Raw genomic sequence first — 24,870 nt, forward strand, 5'->3', positions numbered from 1 at the left:
GCTGTGCTTACGACAGGCCTAATTTAGGTTATTATTTTTACTATGATTAATATTATTATCGTACCACTATCGTTGGTACTACTGTATTGTTATTTTTTATTTTTAATGTTTAAATTTTTCTTTTTCTCTCACCTATATGCGAAATTTTTTAAAATAGTTCATCTTCTAATAATTATTTTTTGAAATCAATAAAACTGTAAATTTTCCTTTTAAAAATTTACAGTTTTAAAATTTTACAAGACCATTTTTTTTTTGAAGAAGCTATTGATCAATATTTTTAAGCTTGTTGCAGTTTCCGCCGACCTAAACTTCTTCTACTATCGAATAATCGATATGATTAAAATGGTAAATGGGACTATTCGTCACATTGCAGTGGTCGCAAAGACAATTTTTTCCATGAAAATCGCGAATACACAATATTTGGCACTTAAGTTTATTTATTTATTTATTTGGAAAATTTACAGTTTATTAAGTTACATAGATTGATAGTAAAAAAACATAATTATGTTAAATAAACCATTAATAATTTTCACATATAGGTAAAAAAAAGAAAAGCTCAAACATTTAAAATAAGAAACAAAAATGATAATAGAGTAAGATAGTTAGAGAAAACAAAAAGAAAAAAATAGAAATAACAGTATAATAAAAATATCAAAATAATAAGAATAATAATATGATAAAAATTATGAAATAATATAATATATAACAAAAAACAAAAAGACAAAATAAATACATCAAAATAAAAATTAATAATCACAATCGTAAATTTTCAATAAAATTAATCATCGAAAAACAAATTTGCAATAATCACTCTAGCTTGTATAGCATTAATATTAAATAAGTCAAGCATAGAAATTGTTAAAATTAGTGTGTTGACGGTGGAGCTTGCACGCCAGATGAATGAGCTTCTTCCATAATTAGAAAAAGTATTAGGTATGTAAAGGAGCTCATTACATCTAGTCATTCTACATTCTAAGTTCTCGTTAGTACGATAGTTATCGTTAGTATGATGGACTTTTCGGCTGCCAGATGAGTACTTTGTGACCAGTAATCACCGAACCGATTAAAATTCATAGTATTTCATACAAATCTGGGGGGGGAAGGGGCATATGCCTCTCGCTGCTCCCCCCCCCCCCCCCCCCCCACTATATAACGTCTCTAACTTGAAATCATATAGCATACAACTTCAAGCGAGATGTGGTTAAAACCGCCGAGATGAAATGTGTTGCACACGACGATTTATGAGAGGCAATGGCCGTGTCGGAGAATGCGATCGCGTGTGGTGTGGTGTGGTGTGGTGCGGTGCGGTGCGTGGTGTGTAGTGTGTGGTGAAGGTGAGCGGAGCGGTGTTGGCGGCCATGATTGTTGTCGTGTTGGCCGGCGTGTAGTGGCGGCGGCGGCGCGCCGGTTGACGTGACAGCGGGCGGGGGGAAGTGCGGCGCGGAGAGGACTCGGCTCGACGGGGGAGAGGCGAGCGCTAGACGAGGAGTCCAGAGACGAGGAGGGGAGGGGCAGGGGCAGGGGCAGGGGCAGGGGGAAGCGATGGCGGGCGCTGCGGGCGGGGGCGCGGGCGCGGGGGGCGCAGGCGCGGGGGGCGGCGCGGGGCCTCGCGGTCGCCGGCCCGGCCGCCCCCCCAAGCACTCGTTCGTGTGCACTTGGTGCGTGGAGTCCAAGACGCCGCTCAAGTTCGTCCTGCCCACGCAGCACGGCAAGAAGGAGTTCTGCTCGGAGACGTGTCTCACGGAGTTCCGCAAAGCCTACGCCAAGGGGGCCTGCCTTCGCTGCGGGGCCGTCCTGCCTTCCAACGACAACAACACCCACACCAACACCACCACCAACTCCAACTCCAACTCCAACTCCAACAACCACGAGAAGGACTTCTGCTCCATCTTCTGCTACACCCAGTTCAGTAAGTCTCACCTCACCGCACTGGGGTTATCCCAGCTGTCATCTCACCCGGTCGGCCATTTTTATTATTTACCACCCCGCTCATTTGTTTTTTTATTAATATTACATTTATTTGAATCGAAAAAAATAAATGTTATTTAACGACCGACCAATCACAAACGTCCTTGACCGATCCAGCCAATCAGAAACGAATTACACATCCAGTTTTTGGTTATTATTATTATGATGATAGCATTGCATTACTTACCCGCCTAAACTGTCATCACTGACACTAATCGATACGAACATATTGTTCCCACGGATGCATTTCGTTTGACAGCAAACTATAGAAATGTATCGAACTTTCTCGAGTATTCCACTAGATTCGAAACAGCTGTCAATACCTCAGGGCAGCCTGTATACTTTTTGTATACATACTTTCAATTGTAAACAGGGCGATACAATTCTTATGTTGGAATGAAATTGTCATCGATTTTGCCACTTTGAAGGCGAGGAAGATAAATTCTAATACAAATAAGCTTCGATTGTCATTTCGGTAATTTGCGTCGTAAAAAAACTAATAAATATATTTAAAAGAGTCGAAAAAGAAAAATTTAAGTAAACTGTCACTTCCGGCTTCACTAAATTATTCAGTATTAAACTTCTAGATATGATATTGAAGTTCAATACATCCAAAGGTTTAAAAAAGTCATAATTATAGCCCGGAATCTGAGGGGGCTGTTTATTGTTCAAAGATTGTAAATGTATTGTTAAAGGTTTCCCGAACCTTTTTTACAAAGGATTTACAACAATTGAACAATAGACTACACGTTTCCGGCCCCTTCAGATTCCGACCTCTAGTCATAATACTTCAGATTCCATTTAAGCTAATGAAATTCATCATACCTATTATGTACATGTGAAACAGTTTCAGCTCAATCTCTCCAGCTCAAGTATTGTGTATTAAAAAAGTACATATTTTTAAATTAAAGAACAAACCGAACGAACAAATAACATTTAATAAATTCTTCGTATGTATTTTTTCAGTTTAATTTAAATTCAGGTTACATTTCGAGCGGAATTATCTCTGTAATAATAGTAGTTGTTGTAATAAAGAACAATTTACGTTGTTCCTGACCTGAAGGTTAAATTTATCTCACAAACCATTTGATCTGTATTTCTTATTCATTGCTACTTTAACCTTTGCGATATATGTATTCGTGTCTCATTTGTATATTTTTATTCCTCTTCATTCTTATTCATTGCTACTTTAACCTTTGCGATATATGTATTCGTGTCTCATTTGTATATTTTTATTCCTCTTCATTCACACTCATCGTCGATACTATGTACATATTTCATATAAAATTACGTCATTAAATTCCTAAAATTTACATCCAAATTACATATGTACATCAATTGCCTAGTGATATTCATGACATCACTTCCAATTTCAATTATTTTAAAGTACTTATTACATTATTAAATTGATAAAATTTAATGAATCCAAAGTTCAAAAATTCAATCCATTACATCTCACTGGTATATTATATTGCGTAAAATTCGATACTAATTAATTCCATTTATTTTTAGATAAATCTACAAATGGCGATTCTCAGCAACAAACAGCTCAACAAGTGGTACAACCTGCACCAGCCCCGGCTGCCACTGCTGGACCTTTCCGATATGAAGCAGCTGCGACGTTCGACTGGTCGGAATACCTACGAGAAACGGACAGCGTACCGGCACCTCCCACTTGCTTCAAGCAAGCTCCTCACCCGCCACATAACGATTTCAAAATAGGCATGAAACTAGAAGCTCTAGATCCTCGTAATCTGACTTCAACGTGCATCGCCACCGTTGTGACTACGGCCGGTCCCCGACTGCGGCTCCGTCTCGACGGATCCGACAACAAAAACGACTTCTGGAGACTAGTCGACTCGAGCGATATCCACCCCATCGGTCATTGCGAGAAAAACGGCGGTATGCTCCAACCTCCGCTCGGCTTCCGCATGAACGCCAGCAGCTGGCCAATGTTTCTCTGTAAGACTCTCAACGGAGCGGAGATGGCTCCGCCGAAACTATTCCAACAAGAACCACCTTCACCGCCCGGCAATCAGTTTATCGTCGGGCAAAAATTAGAAGCCGTCGATAAGAAAAATCCTCAACTAATATGCACGGCGACTGTAGGAACTGTTAAAGATGAACAAATTCACGTTACCTTCGATGGCTGGAGAGGAGCCTTCGACTACTGGTGTCGGTATGATTCTCGCGACATATTTCCCGTCGGATGGTGTGCCAAATCTGGACATCCTATGCAACCTCCAGGCCAAAAGAATATACAAGGAACCAACAGGTATACAAAACTTCATTTTTTACTAACAGGTCGACAGTTAAAGTTGCAGTGCTATTGCCAATCATACCAGGCCTAGTCGTAGATAGTCAAATTATAAATAGGATCACACATTTAATGTACTTCATTATCAATCAATCGAGTCCAATTTACACAAAAATGCTGGGATTCTTACGAGTTAGTAAACCTTTCCAGTGTGCATTGGTGCTGAAATTCTTTATGAATCTTTAGTACGTAGCATTCTAGAATTTTATTCCATTATATGGAGTTCTACTCATATGACTCATTCATTGAAGATTGAGAGAATCCAAAATCGGTTTCTCAGATATCTTTATATGAAATTGTATGGTTATTATCCTTGGCTATATCCTAGTGCATTCCTATTAGGGGCGTTAGGCTTCTACTCATTGGAGTCTCATCGTATTATGTTTCTGGGAAAGCACTTTTTTAAGCTATTAAATTGGGTAGGAAAACTCCTCAGATTCTTAATGCAACGTTTCCAATATCTAGAGCGATATATCTGCTCAACCGGGTTTCTGGTGAAATTGACCTGTTTAATGTAAGCTGCGCTGAACTAGTTGAGTGGTTGTGGAGCAACGCCAATGGTTGATTTTATCAATTATAAATATCGTCGAGCAAGGATGTTTAATGTTTTACATACATAGAAGTATAATGCATAGAATCGCTCTCAACCTCCAAAAATGTTGCTACAAAAACTCTGCACGGCAGAGTTTGTTCATTGTTTGCTCGTTGTTTGCTAAACTTCGTCTCTCTCTTCGATGGCTCGCTTTTAGACGATACTTTTGTTAACAATGACCATTCTATGCATTCTACTTATATCTATACATACCTTTATTTGTGTTATGATTGTGTATCTGACCACAGTGACGCGTTAGAGTACTCTATAATATCACAGTGGCTAATAAAATAAAATAAATATGATTGTCATCAAAGATCAGGTCTGGTAAATGTTCAAGTAATCACAGTGGTTTATACCACACATTCATATAAAATTTACTGAAAAAAATTCATCATTTATATATATAACTCAATAAGGCATAACTACATACATATGTAGATACTCTTCATTATACATATGTATGTAATAAAAGTATATATTCCAATTCTGTATATAATTTTGTAAACATGTTGATATAAATATATTATGAATGATATAAATATAATAATGAATTGAAGCGTACACTTCAATAATAATGAATCATTGATTATAATAATAGAACATATATCAACTTGAACTTGTTATGATGATAACAATTTATAATTGTTAAAATTAATATTAAGTAATTTTTGATGCGAAAGTTATTTATATACATCTCACATTTTCAGGTTGAAATTAAGAGCATCGGTAGCGTCGTTACCGGAAGCAGATAGTCCTGTGGGAGGAGCGGGAGGCCCAGTGCGTATTAGAGTTAGAGCTGGTTGTCCCGGTGGATCCCTAGTTAACGTAAGACAATTGCCGACAAACGGTCTCGCCTCTCCATCTCCACTTGGAGCCGCTCGTCGGATCATGAGAGAAGCTTTGACCGCTTGTTCAGATGTGCCTCTAGCTGTAACTCGACTGTCCACAATGGACGGTTTTGACACACAGGTTAATCCATTAATTTCACAAGTTTCATGTTATTCTAATGCGAAATAATAAACTGACAAGTTTCATCAAAATTTCAGATAGCCGTTGGAGAAAATAATGTAACGGTAAAAATACCAGCTTTGGAAACGATAGAAGGACCAAATGGGTTGATAACATGGTTAGAAAACCTCTGCATTGGACTTGGCTGTTGTCCCGGACTATTCGTCTTGGAACCAATGAACGGACCGTGTTTAAAATGCAGCGCTCCCTTAGTACAAACTCCGAAATTGAAAAGATCTCACGTAATATTTGTACATTTTAGTTATCAATGCCGTGTAATTTATGAATTATATTCTTACGGTGGACTTGAACTTTCAGAACGACTCAAATGAAAATCAATCGGGAGCGACGGCTGCCAAAGTAAATCCAATAGCACCTGAACCGGCGTCTTCGACGACGCCGTGCGATCCTCAAACTGCAGAAAACAGAGCGCCTCCTTCACCTGTGGCTGCATCACCACCAGCACCTCCTCGGCCGGCTCCCCCATCACAAGCTCCCTCTGAATGGTCCATAGACGAAGTTATTGATTTTATAGCTGCGTCAGATCCTGGAATGGCTGTGCATGCTGATCTTTTCAGAAAACATGTTAGTATGAAAAGCTTTGAAAGTTATTAAGGTTTCTTAATGTAAATATGCTAATTTTTTGTTGTTGTTTTGTTTTAGGAAATTGATGGAAAAGCGTTATTACTTCTGAATTCAGATATGATGATAAAATATATGGGATTAAAACTAGGACCAGCGTTGAAAATTTCAAATTTCGTAAATAAAATCAGAGGTCGAAGACAATTCTCAATGTAGACATCTGCAATTACAAAAAATAGATCTGCTATATTTTTTTCTCCTTTTTTTTATATATGTATTTTTGCATCCAATGCGAAACGCCTTTGCAAGGAAATTCATAGTCATAAATTCGTTATAAGATTTTATTTTAGTTGAAATATGCTGTACAACCTGCCTTTCATTTTCTCACAATAGACCTTCAATTTGGTCAACACAAGGTGATGGTGTCGGTTTATGAAAATTGCAACGTTTTTATATCATTCTAATAAAACCGGGAACGGGAAATAGAATGTGACGATTATCCCGATAACATTTTACTTTTCATATCAGCTTTAATTGTATTTATTTATTTATTTACAACAAACTAAATGACTCCTTTTTACAAAATGTTCTAAGACATTCTATGTAGTTAAATGGGACTTGTTCTATCAACTGTTAGCTGACCTTATAGTAAAGTTATTATATATTGTGCGACCAGCTCATGGACTCGGTCTGATGTATCATATGTTGGTCATCTATGATTGTACCTGACAAATGCGTATAAATTTCCAAACTATTCCAACTTTTATTTGAATAATAATGAATATTTAATAACAGTTGGAAGCGTTATCCCGTTCCTTATTTAAACGCACCAGTGTTGTACGTTTTATCTTGGTATTATTTTCAGTAATTAATAAATTTATACGAGTGTTTATATGCATATAAACGACCAAATGAACTTTCTTATACGCAATACAATGTACAAAATAACTTTTTTTTTATTATCACAAATCGATTGAAGTCAAAGTAAATGTTTGTCATTTTAGCATATACAGTATAATAATCAATTTTTGTGATAAAAAGTGGCATGAAAACAACATGAAATTGTTCACAATTTGTATATATTTGTACTTATAGTTGAAGCACATCTTTGCATATTGTAAATTGATTATTTTTATAGATACACTTTTACCTTTAGACTTGTAAGTATTAGAAGGTTATCAAGTATCCCAGTTTATTCATGTTTTGTTCTCATCACCCCTGTATCCTAGGCTCAAACTCTTCCAAATAGATCTTAGCAATCTGAAAATTGTACGTTGCTCTTTATTTTTATATCATTGCTATTTTAAAAATCAAATAACCCATAGTTTTTAACGCAAAAACAATAATACAATTCATGTTATACTATAATTTTTATAATAGACATTTTAATGTATATTTGATAAACTTGTAATTATATACAGTTGAAATTGTATAATGTCATATATTTTATTCAATAAATAATTTAAGTAAAACCAGGATGTAAATAATTAAGCGCAAAACTATGCAAATACTTGACCTGAATAAAATGAGTGTATAATTTTTACTCGCTGACTTTTAATACTGACGCTTCTTCGATCGGGAGGGCTCCGGAAATGAAACAGTGCACAGGAAAGATTATTTTGTGAATTTTTATTTCAGAAAAATATTTGATATGGAACCATTTTGACTTATACGTAACAGCAGTTCACTGCGGTCAACACTTAATCGACATAATTACATTTTATTATTATTTACGCCATGAGGTCTGGTATATAACTTAGGTTCATCCTTACGCACATCGAGCCGACGGATCGCCAGCGACCACCTGCAAAACACACATCTTCGATCTGGCGGAGGGTTCGCAGATGCGGGCCGCTCGTCCGACAGCTCGACATGCAACGAGCCTTAACTTTAAAGTACATTTTGTGTGCATCGCTAAACGGTATAGAGAAAAATATACGTATATTGTGAATATGCGGAATATTAACTATGTAAAACTTGTACATATTAAATATATTTTGTAAAGGAAAATCTTTCTATAGGTGAAAATACACTTTAAGTATATATATATATATATTTTTTTTTTTAATTTAGTAATGCACATGGAAGACCTTATCGACGAAGAATAAATTCACATAACAAATAAACCTTCAAGCAAAAAATATTTTCACATACAAATCCAATATATTATAACATCTCGTACACATGAGAAAAGATTTCGAAATTCTATGTACATACATTAAAATTCTATTTCATTTTTGAACGAGCGCATTTATGCTTTGTGACACAAAACGTTAAGCGAATTTAATTATATTTTGGATTAAACGAATACTTGCTCTTGATAGAATCGAAGCCATCGCTATGATAAATATAATTAGACGGGATTCCACCTTACAATTTAAGACCATCCATAGGAATGATCTTGTGGCCGAAAACAAATCCAACGTCTATATATATAAACGCCATAGCGATGGCTTCGGTAAAATACATGTTTTGATCGTTCATATAACAATTAAATATTAAATTACAGTATTATTCACAACTACTGTTTAAACAATTGACTGGCTCGCTAGATATTTTTCATACGGGAAAATCGTCTTGACAATTCCACCGACAACATATTTAATGACTAGTAAATTTTTCTCCTCTCAAAGAGCGAACAATATAGGCCAAATTTTCCAAAGAAATATATATATATATATATATTGATTTGCTAAATTTATTAAATGGAAAAACTTTTCTACGTAAAATCTGACAATAAAAACTAATTTGGTCTATTTTAATATATATATAAATATGTATTTCAATAACAACTTCTAACTTTCGCATCGTTATAAAGATCGACATATCCCGAGACCGGCTCGCGATTAAAATATATATATATACTGTTGATTTGTGTTCTATTATGTATAAATTCTATGCGGATAAATTCTTTAACAATTATATATATATATATATATATATATGTATGTCTTATATTTTTTTTCTTTTAACCCTTTGCCCGCGGCAATAAACAAGCCCCGTACGCGGCGGCACCTTTTTCGCAAATTTGGCAATCGAGTTTTCGACCTTAAATACAGATTTTAATATTAACTCAAGTAACCAGATATGTTAATTAACACAAAGTATTATTTTAAACAATAAAATACATAATATATCTCGTTGTTTTAGATTAATTGTCAAATAATCATTCTTCATAATTGTATGAAGACGTGACGTCACATAAACGAGGTTTCAGTATGGTTCCACAAAAAACTAATTTTTGACTGGTATATATTCATTTTAAGCAAATTTAATAGATGACATTCAACTCTCAATAATATATTCAACCAATTTTGAACCTTAAAACAGTTGAAATAGGCGCATATAAGCCTCAAAATCCCGTGCAAAGTCCAGAAATTCTATGGAAGACAGCCGCACTACAGACTTGTCGCCCTGAGCTTCCATAGAAGACGGCCGCGGGCAAACGGTTAAACTGAAGTAACTTCTAAAAGGTAAAGCACTTTAGTAATCGTTACAACGGCGTTTCTTATGTTAACCATTTAAAAACCAACGAACATGTTACGAGTTAGAGTTAGCTATTTAGTTGACCGTAAACATTTGTCTCTCGGATCAACTCATTGTACACTTACAACGCTAGCACAAAACACCACAAACAAAGCATATATGCATATATGTATAATTCATAAATTCAAACATGCATACAAATTTATATATTGATATATTCAATTACACATGCAATTCGACTCGACAATGTCGCATTTTGTAGTTTTTTTTTTTTTGTTTTGCCTAATTATGAGCGATTCAAATTTGGCATGCATCAAACAAACGAAACCTTTCCAATGTTTTATTTGAATTTCATAACGCTACGTTTTAATCATAACATAAAAAAATACTATTTATGGCACTACATTTAAATACAAATATAATAAAATACACATATAACTTTATGTACACAATAATATTTCGAATCATATGCTCAATAAAAATTCGTAATATAAAATCTATCTGCAAAGTTCAACAATTATAATATTATATCATCACAAGAATCACTAAAAGTACATAAGGATCAACAATATTTAAAAACAAATGAAAACATACAATTCCTTCTTGCATTATCAAGATAATTCAAACTTTCAATAATTCACAACTAAAAGTCTATTCATACTGGCACAGTACAGATCGGCAACTACACATAAACATCAATACGAAAAGTATTCTTTGGTACATTCATATATTCCGTAATGTGTACGTGGCTTAGGCTTAACGACAATAGCCGACAAAATCTATTCATACAATACAACAGTACATATCACCGTAACGTATCAAGCAAAACCGGTTTTCTTAGGCCACTTTGGAAACATTAACCCACGACGTGACGTCATAGTAGCGAGTGTACGCTCACTAACGAAAGTCGTATCACTTCAGTAAAAAAATACCATCATCTTTTTCTACCATGCTTTTCAGTATATAGTTTTTCATTAGGATTTTACATTTACTATACATATGTAGATACTTGAAATACTAACAGTTTTTGGAATAAGATAGGTACTATTTTAAAACACTATGTAAAATAGGTATTAATTTCATATATACTTAGCTTACGAACGTATTGTGAACAATGATAACAATTTGCAAGTTGTAAATTTTGGTAGCAAAGGCCCCCAAGATTCGGGGGCCCCAAGCGAGCGCTCATTTTCAATGTATGATAAACATTCCGTCGCACTCTGCAATGTATTATATATGTAAGTCAATTTTGCCTTGCCAAAACTTGTCTGAACGTGTGCTGCTGTACAGTATAAATATAAGTAGTCTTTCACGTGCCGTACAGTGCTGTTTAGTATGAAGACCTTAAATCATCGACGATAGACTTGCAAATTTAGAAAGCTTGAACTAATCATCTCGCGATAAGCAAATCAAGAGTACATCACACTAAAATCATCATAAATTGAATAAAAAAAATCATTCCGTCGCGTAAACTTGCCATATACATATGTATTCTGATAAAATCAAACATCAACAATTTTAAACATTGATCATTATATAAATATATATAGATAGATATATACATGCACATATAACGATCATCGATGTCTTTCTAAAGCTTGTTATAATTTTATTGCACTCGAATAGGAGACGTTTCTGAAGATCAGCGTGTAAAAATTTATCTAATCGTGATTTTTATTTGCAAAAACCCGTGCAAGAGAGGAAAATAACCTTCAATGTCGTCACATCTTAGTTTATAATATTTTATCCGCTAATATAATTATGTATATATTCCCATTTGATTTCTTTTTTGGCAAGAACGTTCTATTAGCGTGGCGAATACGACCACAAATTCAATATCACATACGCGTGAATGTCTATATATGTATGTATAATTAAACTCTTGTGTGTGTATGTATGTAATTTATATGTATGTATACGTTGTACATCTCTACGTATCAACATTTCAATATAGGAAAATGGAAAAATATGTTCTCTTTTTTTTGTTTACGGAATTAATATATACTTTGTATATATTTATCAACGTTAGCACCCTAAAGGGAAAAGGTTCTCTCTACCACAAGAACATTATAGAATAGTGCAAAATACATTGTATAATAGAAATATAAATATATATATATAGAGGGGAAACTCGACTAATTTCGTGCACAATGAGGTAATCTTTGACATTCTAACCGCTACACATACATTTCGTTAGAACAATTCCACACACACACACACACACACGACTCTCAAAATTCAACACACTAAAAATGGAAGCTACATACGTTAACATCACAAATCACGAAATTAGCCGCATTGCGTTTCCGTATAATTAAAGCATTAATTATTATACGATTTGATTTAGAAAAATATATATGTAATATATATTAAAAATATAAGTCATCAAGAAAGATTTGTACATAATATATAAATATATGAGAATGTAAAATTAATTTAACATAAACGAAGGAAATGCATAAACTTGTATGTGTAAAAATAAACAAGTTATATTAAGAGAGAATGCAAGAGATATATATATATATATATATATATATTAGTGAGAGAGAGCATTTTCGCAACAATTAACGCAACATTAATAATGCCTATGTAAATTTCGTTATCACCGTGGAAGAAATTACATATCATTGTACTTATTGTATTTGCATTAAGATTTTTGCTATTTTACTTTGTATCAGTCGTGTTGTATAAATTCTTTTTTCATATGTATGTATACCGTTCGAAAACAAATTATACTTTGAAATGATCCAATTAGAATGAATGACTAACGTGAAGCCTTGGAGTCGACTCAATCGCATTTAACAACCTCAACATTTGACCAATTAAGAAAATTCCAATCCAATAGATTGAACATGTATAATATATTAGTTAAGCCTAATTTCTTCGTATGGCACATTTCAAATCCCAACCGTTAAAATTCAACTACCGCACAAACGAGCTGTTGACATTCATTTTTACTTTTTTAAACTTGTATCCTATATATAATATAAATATTACATACGCAATACAAAACAACAGCTTGTTCTGATACATATACCACAAGTACATTTTCATATTAGAAACCGTTTATTGTTCACATGGATGTATATATATTATTTTATATATATATATATATATATATATATATATATATATATATATATATATATATATATATATATATATATATATATATATATATATATATATATATATATATATATATATATATATATATATATATATATATATATATATAAGAAAATCTAATCCTACTCGTAATGTAAAATTGTACCGTACCAAAAATAAAGCGTTAAAATGAAAAGAGTTAACAATATTTTGAACGTTTGAAGAATGTTGTGTTACGTCAACGTTACAAAAGTGATTATCACAATATTGTACGTGGGAAAAGTCGCTATTTGCGGATTGAGAACATACGTATCCGCATTTTACAACCGACTCTCTGCGAACAGTCGACGCATATCCGACCGTATTATCGTCGCTTTCAAAAGTTAACAATGTATTACACATTACATGTCGTTTTAAACTTGTGTCGCTTTGCCGGAAGTCGCAGCCGTGTATTGCGGTTTGTTTCTTCTCTGGGCGAGGTGAGACAGAGACACTGGTCCCAGACTCTGCGGCTGTTTGGGCGAGGTGCTCATAACTTGGAATGTCTTATCTACGGCTCTCCGCAGCCCGGAAACGCTCTCGGCGATGACTTGAGTGGCAGACGAGTTCTAAAAAAATTAATAAACAATCAATTTCCATGGAAACAAGCTTCGCTGAATAATACCATTGTATTTGTATTCACACCTGTTGGACGATCACTTGGGAATTTAACAGCATCGAATGATTCAAGCTGTGGTCTATGAGCCACGGATCGGTGAGAAGTTGATCGGCTGTCGGACGTTTGGTGGGATCGACGTGAAGAGTACGACGGACGACATTCCTCGCTCCAGAGCTGACAGTCGTCCAAATTCCAGTACTCAACTCTACCTATATTTACCAAAATTCGATAATTAAACATACATACAACATTTTCGATACAAATTGAGCGCAAATGTAGGGAAACCTACACAAGACAAAAGTTTTACTTCCGGTTGTTGGATTTTTTCGGAAATCTTTTCATTACTTAAAAACACTATAAATATTATACACATTAAATATCAAGAAAATAAAAATAATTTAAAAGGTCAAAATAAAATAATGAAATAGTTTCATAAAAAAAAAATACTACTTCCGGTTAACGAATTCTGACCAAAACCTTATCAACTCTACGTTAGTGCATAAATAATACAAATATAAATTTTCAGCTTGATACGTACAGGGGTGTGGAAAAAATCGTGGTCACAACATTTTTGACTTTTCTTAGAGGAAAAAATCCCACTTTTTTTTTTTTTTTTTCATCACATTGATAGAATAATTATACTTGAATTTTTTCATGAAGAGCACACATGTTTAAGGGTTCGAAAAAACTAGTCGAAGAAAAATCGAACAAGAGTAAACTGCCACTTCCGGTTGACAGATGTTAACCAAATTTAATACATAACTTAGTATTAAGCTTAAACTTCTCGATATGAAATTTCAGTTCAATGAACCAAAAGGTTTCTGAGAAAAACATAAAAAAACCCTTTTCTCTAGAGTAAATGTACTACTTCCGGTTTAGGAATAAATATTTAAAAAACAATGGGGTATAAAATTTATAATTTCTATTACATGTAAAAAAATTTCAGTTTGATTTAATTAGCGCTTTGGGAGATAATTGAATTCAAAAATTTGAAAAAAAGAGGACACTTATAAGGGGAGGTACCATTTCCGGTCAACTTAAACATTTGAAAAAAAGTTACATTGTATCGATAAGAATTTCAGTAACTGATACTAAATTTCAGTTCAATAAGACTAACAAAAACTCACAGACACACGTTTTTTCTACATAGATCATGAAAACGTAATCAGTGATCGATTCCGAGTTCGAATCAGTCAAAATCTCGAGTAAAAAAAGAAGATTTACCTTTCCGGATTCGATCCTCGCTAAAATAGCTTCCGGTGAATCATCACCTGTTGATGCAAATGGAGTTTTACCAGCCAGCATGATGAACAGTAAGACACCGAGACTCCATATATCGCACGCAGCGTCATAACCAGCTCTTTTCAAGACTTCGGGTGCGACAAAGTTAGCCGTATAGCATGGAGTCATCAGCAATCCGTTTTCGGCTCTAAGTTGCTTCGCCAAACCAAAGTCTATCAATCGTATATCGGCTGGTTTTCGTTCTGACGTAGCGAATAAAATATTAGACGGTTTTATATCTCTGAAATTACATTCATAATTGTACATTTATACTATTAAACAATCTTAATAATCATTTTTTATGACTATTACTACCTGTGAACTACTCCATGTTCGTGCAAATAGTTGACGGCTTGCAATACGTGTTTGAAAATCGCTTGAGCTTCACTCTCTGTCAAACGTTTTCTTTCAGTTATATACTCAAGCAACTCACCACCTCTCAACAACTCGGTTACGACTAATAAACACTTTCCGTCTTCGTATACACTGCGAAGAGTTACGATGCCAGGATGGTGACTGTACCTATACATTTATTTTTCATTCATTAAATGAAAACAATCACTTTAAAATGATAAATGCCTTGTATATATATGAAGGGAATAACAAACCTTAATAATATTTCTATTTCTTCTCTTGGATCATATACAGATCTGTCGATAATTTTGACCGCATATTGAGTCTTTGACGTTCGATGTTCACACAATTTGCAGATTGAAAAAGAGCCAGTACCTAGTTCACCCAATAATCTAAAAAAAAATAGCATAATTCTTTTTACAAAAGTTCATTATTATTTTTACAGTAACAATACATATAGCGTTGATCGTACCTATACTCTTCCATGAAATGATTTCTATTGATAGCTCCGACCCAGAACGTTTCCTGTGCCGGATTAGTGGCAGGCGGTGCCGTATTTTGATTGGTGATAGTCTTATCGTTAGTTTCTTCTAATAAGCACGGAGCGATAAAACTGAACCCTCTGCATGAAAAAAAAAAACCACAATTAAAACAGTCGTAATCAGTGTTAGCACAATTTGAATGGAAACAAAATCAAAACCGGAAGAGTTCGTGAGCGTTGGCCGAAGCCGGAACACCTGGAGAATCCCTGGGCGTGCGGGACGTAAATTCAGAATCGAAATAGAAAGCATCGTCGGCTCTAGAAACGGCCGGTCTGAAAGGAGGTCGCGTTTTCTTCGCCAACAGTGACGGCCAATCGATTGTGGAGAAGAATTCGTGCCGTTTAATATCTTCAATTCCGTTCGGCCCGGCTCCCAACCTGCATTCAAAAATCAACAATAAATAAACAACAAAAATCAACAATAGACGGATCAAAAGAAAAACAAAATGTTACCGATTGTGAGGATTTCTTTTAAACAACGCTCGTAGTAACGACTGAGCTTCTTCGCTGAAATTAGTAGGCATGCCTAATTTTGCCTTTAAAATTTGAGTCATAGTATCATGACGAGTCGCACCATGAAAGGGTAGATTTCCAGTGAGCATTTCAAACTGCAAAACAAATCACATTAAACCAACGAACGAGCCAAAACGATTCAACATTAGTCTCTTGATCATCAAGCGTACCATCAAAACTCCAAAAGACCACCAGTCCGCAGCAAAAGAATGTCCCCGTCTGTTGACGACTTCGGGCGCCATATATTCAACGGTACCACAAAAGCTGTATGCCTTATCGTTCATCGGCAGCTTTGAGAGACCAAAGTCGGTCAACGCTATGTGCCCGTCCTGATCCAGCAGAATATTTTCCGGTTTGAGATCGCGATAAATAATGCCTAACGAATGTACGTGATTAAGTGCCAGAGCCAACTCAGCGAGATAAAACTTCACATCCTCTTCGGTAAACATAACCTATATGCAATTAAAACACCGATTACCTTCAGTTCCAAGTAAAAATTTTAAAAAATCAATACGAAAAGGCGAAAGGTGTCACCTCTTTGCTGAGCCTCGAAAAGAGATCACCACCTCGTAAAAAATCCAGTATTAAATACAACTTTCCCGATGTTTGAAACGCATAGTGTAACTTTACTATAAACGGATGTCCCATGTCTACGAGAATGTTACGTTCCATTTTTGTACGCTCTCTATCGCGAATTTTCAGCGTGGCTTTACGTAAAACCTTAAAAAAACATAACCAAATAGTCAAATAGTATAAAAATCACAAATATAATAAAGAATCACATTCGAAGAAAGTAGTTCAAAATGATACCTTCATTGCGTACAATGTCCCAGAATCCTGTCCAACCACTTTTCTAACAAGGAATACTTTTCCGAAAGATCCTTCTCCCAGTACTTTCAAAAGTTCAAACTGGGACGGGTCGGCCTTGTCGTGTCCCTCTTTAATAACTTCCCCCAATTCCACTTCGTGCTCGGCGATTTCACTGTCGTTTCCAGCATTTTCAGCGGCTATGGTCGTCTCTCCGTCGATCGCCATCTGTAGACTTTCGGCCGACTGCGACGACGAGGCACACTGTTAACAAAACAAGTTGAATTCGTACTAAAATAAATTAATGACTCAACATTAAGGATAAACCGCAATATGTATGCATGTATAACAATTGATTAATTCGCAGAATTATATCAATTATGACGGCTAACTAAAATAATATATATTTATATACATACACATGCCTGTACAATTTTCCGCAACATAAACGTGGCAAAATCAATAAAAGACTATTATTATCTGTTAAATGTGATATTAAATAATGTTGAATCAACATAAACGATAAATTTACACAAATGTAAGTAATATACAATAGATACGAAAAGTAAATAAACGAAGATAAAAATTCGATAAAATTATTTAAATGCTTTTAAAATTTCATACTGATATTGCAAAAAATGTATACCGTTTAAAATTATGTATTTTACTTCAATTCATTCAAATCAACGCAAAAGCGACAGTTTCAATATAAATAAGTACTCAAAGTCAATCATTTACAAGAGGATTTATCAATTTTCCTTCAATGAAACATAAGTGTATAGTTCATATATTAGTACTTATTTGAAAATGTTGATATTAGTCATGGGAAAAGAGTCGAACGTAGTTTATCATTGTACTGTTGAAGAAATAATAATTAAAATCATGAAAAGTTTGCCATAGAACTATTAAAATATAAATTGGTTGATTGTATAATACGATTTAACTGTACATTGAGAAAAATACTTTGTATCTTAAAAGAAATGTTTGTGCATTAAAAATTTGCATTATTTTCGGTGCATTAAACAATCTCGTATTGTGCATCGAATAAAATATTTTGGCATTATAAAGTGACCATTAAAAAATTAGGAACGATCATTCGAAAAAATAGATTTAAGCATTAGAATATATACGAAAAGTGGCAACGTTGCAGTCTTCCGCTATTGACAACTGTCAAAAGTGTTTACTTTTGTAAACGTATTACGTAAACAAAAGGTCGTAGAGTCGAAACCAAGGTCGTAGGTGTCGAAGGTCGCAAGCCGAATAGTAAAAAAAAGGAAGGAATCCAGTAGAAAGAAGCGTTGGTCGTTGTCGGTTCGTATTTCGGTCATTGCAATACACATTTAAGTAGCAAACATCCGCTTTTAAGTAACAAATATTTTTTTCAATTATCATTTTAGAAATTCACACAATTTTTTTTTAATGCACAAAATTTTTTTTAAATGCACATTTATTTTTTAAAACGGACGTTTAAATTGTTTCCCTTCAAATAACTGTCTACGATCATAAGCTAAGAGATATGTAATGCGTCAAATTTAGTTGTGCTTGTACAAGTTATATGCCACTATTTAAGAATCAACAATGCGTTCATATTGCTTACTATTACGAATTATGGAAAAGAGTTTCATATTACGATAACCCCAAGAATGTGTTCAAAGCAATAATGTGACTTTCTGACTCAAATTACTGATCAAGTAACGCTTTCGGGAAAGACAAAACTGTGAAGAAATATGTACATAAAAATATCAGGTCACATTGAAAGCCTAGGTTCTGTGAATCGTATTCAAAAAATGCATGAAAGAAATGGAATACGACGAAGATATGTCATACGATGAGCACTTATCGTTTTTTCGTTAGTTTTGTTTAACATGTTAAACTGTTTTAAGAAATCATAAAATGACTTTTTCCATTCGTCAACGTTCAAACTTATTTAGAGTATGCTTAAATATTTGTTTGGTTTTCTGACATAAGTGGAGCATGAATACTTACATATTGACTGATTCTGAACAGTCATATTTTGAATTCATATGAAATCACTAACATATATTTATTATTTTATTTTATAATCAATATTTAAGAATTCATAAAACTGTTTTTTTTTTTTATAATAATAAATTTAACTACGCTATATAATTTAAATACGAAGGCCAATTAAATACTCAATTATATTATCTATAATGTTAATTTTATAATTGAAACGAACAGAAACATCTCTACTGGTCAGTTTTTTGTTTTACTTTTTGAATCATAATAAAAAGTCACAGCAGTATTTTAACTAAATATGTTTAAAGAGCAAAAATTCCAGATTGTATGAATTTGTTGTCTGATGTCTGAGGATTTGTAAAGTAAAGAAAGAACCATAAAGTCATAATGACATACTTTTATCATTATTTCTGTTAACAAATAATGGTTACACAAAAAATTGATATAGTACATAAATGACAAATAAAATTAAAATGAAAGTTCTAATGATGGTTTTAGGACCTTCTAACTAAGCGATTAGTATTTTTAAAATGCGGTTCCCAACTTTTTTTATACAACAGATTTGAGTGAGAAAAAATCTATGTAAATATCAAAAAAGGTTGGTAACCCTAGCCCAAAAAATTATTATATTTAAAATTTCGCAACCATTTGTAGCACAAAAACGATGGAGTTTTTTTAGATTTTTTTCTTTTTAAAAATTTTGCTGTATAAAAAAAGGTTAGTTATCCCTGTCCACGGAAATCACAGTCGGAGAGCATTGACACAAACAGAGATCACAGTCTCCCGCTGTCAAGCAAGAAGACGCTAAAGACAGTAATCTACGTTTCCCACATACAATGTGTTAATGAACATATGTACATTTTTAAACAATTTCCACGTAAATCCCAATCATATTTAATCAGTCAATGAAATTATATTATTGCTGTTTTATAATTTGTTTTAGCTTTCGTACTATTAATTTATTCTTTTGCAAATCAGTGTACTAGTAAAACCAATATTTTTCAAGAACTAGTAATTAGATTTGGATGTATTGATTATTAATTTAATACAACTGATTGGATACCCTAGGCTGAAAGTCTATTTAGTACATAGGTAAATCCGACACTGAGTACATACTGTTTTATAACCATTCGTTTCCTTTAGACCACCCTGTACTTTTAACTATCCAGGTTTTTTGTATTTCTCTCCGCCTTGAATTCTTTTTAATCATTTAACTGCTGACCAACGCCTGTTTTGCCAACAAGTCCACGGGCCTGAAAAACGCTGACAGGCGTTGTATTTTGAGCATGTACAAAGTAAACAAGAATACTACCCGCTAAAATTTTCCAGGTGGCACTGAAAAAAAATGCATTGAATTTGGGTCGTTAAATCCGTGTCATTCATTTATCAACGTTTATAAGGACTGGTTTACACCGGAATTTCTGAATTCATAACCGTAGCAGTATTTCCCAATAGAAACTCCTAACTGCCGAGTATTTTAGATTGTCGCTTGGCATTTAGATTGTGAGCATTACATTTTAACAAAAACGAAGAAGATGGAACTGGTTTTGGAAAAATACATTGATTAATAGAATTCTTTTGTTTATTTTATATTGTTGCAAGATACATTAGAGCAGTGCTACTCAAACTATGGTCCGCGGCCCAGTACTGGTCCGTATACCGGCGGTAGCCGGTCCGTGCACAAAGAAGTAAATAAAAAATTAAAACAATAGCTTATTATAACTTATATATAAATTAATTTGGAAGATAAAATAATTGATCTGACTACAAATGAAGAATTAAAAAAATGTTTTGAAACCACAACTTCACTTGCGTCCTTTTAGATTAAATTGAAAGCAGAATTCTTCCCAGATATTTAAGAATATGCACTGAAACTCTTTCACTTTTACGAGACTGGTTCCTCAACCATTAGTTTAATAAAGACAAAATATCGTAATAGTATAAATATTCATGATCCATTACGTGTGCAATTAATTGTAATTCGATAAAACCACGACTGGATAAGTTATCTAATTTTTTTTTCATTTTCATTTTTCATCTTTGTCTAAGTACATACATATATGATGGGTCTATGTGACGAGACAGAATGTTAAATTACAGAAAACATAAATATCGGAAGGCAAAGATCGAAAATCGAAAGATCTTAAGTCGAAAGATCAAAAAAAAATGGTGCATGGTTCTGCGCGCGCACATTAATACGGGAGGAAAACCCTGTTCCTCTTGTTCCTGTTGTATCCTGCTCGCGCAAATTAAGCGAGTATGTACCGTTTACCATGCACCATTTTTTTTTGATCTTTCGACTTAAGATCTTTCGATTTTCGATCTTTGCTTTCCGATATTTGCGTTTTCTGTAATTTAACATTCTGTCTCGTCATGGAGACCGATATATGATATATATGAAGATATTGTACTTCTTTGAATTCAACAAAATAAATTTTACTACTTATATTTAATATTATTTTAATTTGTTATATGAACAAATTTTCACTCATATTCATAAGTTTATTATTTAAAAATACGATGCTGGTCCGTGAGAATTACTGAAAAATATATGCTGGTCCGCCAACTGAAAAAGTTTGAGTAGCACTGCATTAGAGAGTCTCAACACACCTTTACAAAACTCGAAATCTCCGCCGGTAGTTATCTAGGGTTTGTTCGGATTAGCTACAACTTGTATACCTGCTTTCTATTGGATTTCTAAATAATTCTAATTGGAAATGTTGGCGAAATTTTCAGCAAAAGACGCCAGCGCTCAAAGGGTTAAGATATTTTGATCAATATGAATCTCATATGCTAATTTAATTTTAATTAAGGCGAAATTTTCAGCGAAACTTTGAGACGCCAGCACTCAAAGAGTTAATTGCGATTTTACTGTACATACAAACGGCTGAATGACAACACAGAAATGACATAAAATTTTTATCTATGTAGCTTCATAAAATTCAATACAAAATACTCTTATCAAATTGTATGGGTATTGTATGTAAAAAGCTTATTGCCGTGGGTATATAAAATATATATTTATACTTTTTGCACGAGAAGGGGAAACGGTTTTGCAGTGTGCGTTACCAAAGTGAACACATTCGATTTATGTACACATGAATGTATTGTAAATGTGGTAGGGACCAACAACACACATATGGTGGCGAACGAGTTGCGCAAACGAATCGATACTGAAATCTAATTAGATGCGATTTGTTTACTTCCGGCTGAAAACGTCCGATGATGACTTATGAATGAAACGTATTTGCGTTCGGATGAATTCATTCATAGAAATGACGTGCGTAAAACGAGGAACGGGGGGGCGCGGGAGGAGACGTTCGAGCGGAGGGGGGTGTCTAATTGGCTTATCGCGGTGTGGTCGGGGCGCGGCAGGGCGGGCCGGAGGTGGTGGGGGGGCGAGGGGCGAGGGGCGAGGGGCGAGGGGCGAGGGGGCGAAAGCGAGTGTAGTGACCGCGGCGTCTGGTCTCCGGGGCGGCGCCTGCAGCCAAGGGTCGACCGCGTTGGCGAGCGGCATGGCGAGTGGAGGCGTTGACGCAGACGCAGTCGCAGACGCAGATGGTGCTGGCGGCGACAATCGACGACGCGACCAGACGCTGCCGCGCACACCGCCGCACTGACACTACTTCCCTTCTCACCTCAACCTCTCGTCCCCGCCCCCTCCTCATCACACCTCAACGCATAAACCATAGACAACGGAACGCACGCAGCGGCCCTCACACTTCGCTCTTTAGCTTTTTGACAAAGTTTCGATACGAGAAAACAGTTTGGTGATTACTAGTCACCGGAGCCTGAGGGGGCCGTGTATTGTTCAAAGGTAGTAAATGCATTGTTAAAGGTTTGCCGAACAATGGATAGCACTGTGACTATCCTACCTCTAGTGATTACATCCAGGGTTGTAGAATAGCCGGTACGCACCGGTATGGCATCCCGCCACCTTTTATCGGCACCGGTACGCGACCCGCCATAAATATTTCAAAAATCAAAATAGTGTTACGTACGCCGCGGATTAAACGAATAGAATTCCAGAGACTGTGTGACCGTTCAAGGATTATCTTTTAACCGTTTGAACGCCACAAGCGCCTTAAGGCGCAAACAGCTGTATCTGCCATACGCCACGCGCGCCTTTACTCTTTGACGAACGATATCTATTAAATTTAATAGAAAAATTTATGATATTTTCATTTAGTATTGTAGTGACATCTATCCTTAACTCAAATATACAATATAAGAATTTTGATCTGAAAAAAATTTATGTGGTAGTTGTAATAGTCCTTGTTTTGGAAAAAATAACGAAAAAAATATATTATTACGTCTTAATACTTAATTCCCGAAAGTTTGGGCGTGTGCGTGAATGTGGCGTTTGACGGCTGGGCAGCTAAGCGGTTAACGGATATCTGTTAACGGATTAACTAGGTACATACCGTGCGACCGGTATAAGTGGTTTCAAGGATTAGCGACAGACTAAATGCAAGTAAGCTAAACAATGATTGCACTTCTCATACCGTGGCAATACATATCCGAATACGTGACTATACAGTAGGTAAACAGATTTAGACGTCCTGAGAGATCTACCCCTTATAAGGCGGTACGCAGGCGATATCATGTAATTCTGGACTGAGCACTGCCAGTGCGTGTATCTCATTAATCATCAATAAATGCTGTGAATCGACTTTGGCCTTTTACTTGGATCCTCCACCCACCCCTACGCAACAATAGTATAAAACTTTAAGTTTTTCGAAAAGTTTTACCACTTTTGCAATATTTTTCACCCAAGCTCGATGACAAGGAGCGCTGTCGTGCATAAAAATTCTGTCAGGGTCAAGGATCCACCAGGTTTTATGTGAGGCACCAGATGTGTCTTTAGCACATTTAAATATTGGCAAAATCGAGCGTACCGGCACCTCAAAATTTAGCACTACACCACTGACTACATCCACAACGTGAATCGCTACCAGGATAACCCAGCGGTGGTTTATCATACGTTGAAAATAAGCGCGCGCCTGGGGCCTCGAAATGGGCCTTCGCTAGCAAAATTTACGTCTTACAAATTATTATCATCGTCAAAGAATTTGACCCTTAAAGCCCTCAACATGAGGCCACCAGCCCCTCCAACGAATACAGTCTAAGAGACCCAATCGTCGGAGAACGAGATAGTTGTTTATGAATATCGCACAAGAACGACCGCATATTACTAGTCTAATAAAAAAAACCGCACTGTACATAACCAAATACAAAATAAACAACAACGCATGAACACATACATGTGTTAGGAATTAATACCTGAAATGTGCCGTGCGAATGCACGCACACCTCAAGTAAACATACATGTATTATATTATGGAGGATGAACGAATGAGACGACTGGCATGTTAATGCACGTGTTTATTATATGACAGCTGAAGACAGAGTGAGTAGCGGCTCTCCGAACCCAGCCGAGTTGGTCCCCACTCGCAGGAAGGCAACCAAACTCGACCATGTCGTATAAGCGAGCCGCCACTTCACTCCCCCCCCAGCATCAGCGATACCAAAATTACAAAGAAACAAATTTACAATAGAAAAAAAATTATTGTTACACAAAGAGAAAAAATTATTACGTGGGGAGAAAAAAAATTGTTGACGTGGGTCATCCGCTGTGTACATAGGTGTACCGCCCTGAATGGTCGGTAGAT

General features: G+C 35.1%; 2 protein-coding genes across 3 annotated transcripts; one reads left to right on the forward strand and one right to left on the reverse strand.

Moving 5' to 3' along the window:
• The first annotated feature begins 1,251 nt into the window (after positions 1-1,251).
• On the forward strand, positions 1,252-8,013 carry LOC143914122 (polycomb protein Scm-like). The gene is made up of 7 exons (XM_077434212.1): positions 1,252-1,307; positions 1,389-1,909; positions 3,481-4,243; positions 5,588-5,849; positions 5,927-6,130; positions 6,207-6,473; positions 6,552-8,013. Exons 1-7 carry the CDS (start codon positions 1,252-1,254, stop codon positions 6,684-6,686), a joined length of 2,208 nt encoding a protein of 735 aa, XP_077290338.1. The 3' UTR covers positions 6,687-8,013.
• Positions 7,531-22,845, reverse strand: S6kII (Ribosomal protein S6 kinase II). Of its 2 annotated transcripts, XM_077434674.1 has the most exons (13): positions 22,653-22,845; positions 17,222-17,482; positions 16,946-17,131; positions 16,582-16,863; positions 16,352-16,506; positions 16,058-16,276; positions 15,830-15,979; positions 15,612-15,749; positions 15,319-15,525; positions 14,947-15,244; positions 13,749-13,931; positions 13,470-13,672; positions 7,531-7,730 (listed from the first exon to the last, which is right to left on the reverse strand). In XM_077434674.1, exons 1-12 carry the CDS (start codon positions 22,713-22,715, stop codon positions 13,478-13,480), a joined length of 2,337 nt encoding a protein of 778 aa, XP_077290800.1. In that variant the 5' UTR covers positions 22,716-22,845; the 3' UTR covers positions 7,531-7,730; positions 13,470-13,477. The 2 variants fall into 2 exon arrangements, with proteins under 2 accessions (XP_077290800.1, XP_077290801.1); XM_077434675.1 differs by lacking the exon at positions 7,531-7,730 and having other exon boundaries at positions 13,444-13,672; positions 22,653-22,839.
• Positions 22,846-24,870: the final 2,025 nt, after the last annotated feature.

Source organism: Arctopsyche grandis, chromosome 7 (genome assembly GCF_051622035.1).
Source record: "Arctopsyche grandis isolate Sample6627 chromosome 7, ASM5162203v2, whole genome shotgun sequence".
Lineage (NCBI taxonomy): Eukaryota > Metazoa > Arthropoda > Insecta > Trichoptera > Hydropsychidae > Arctopsyche > Arctopsyche grandis.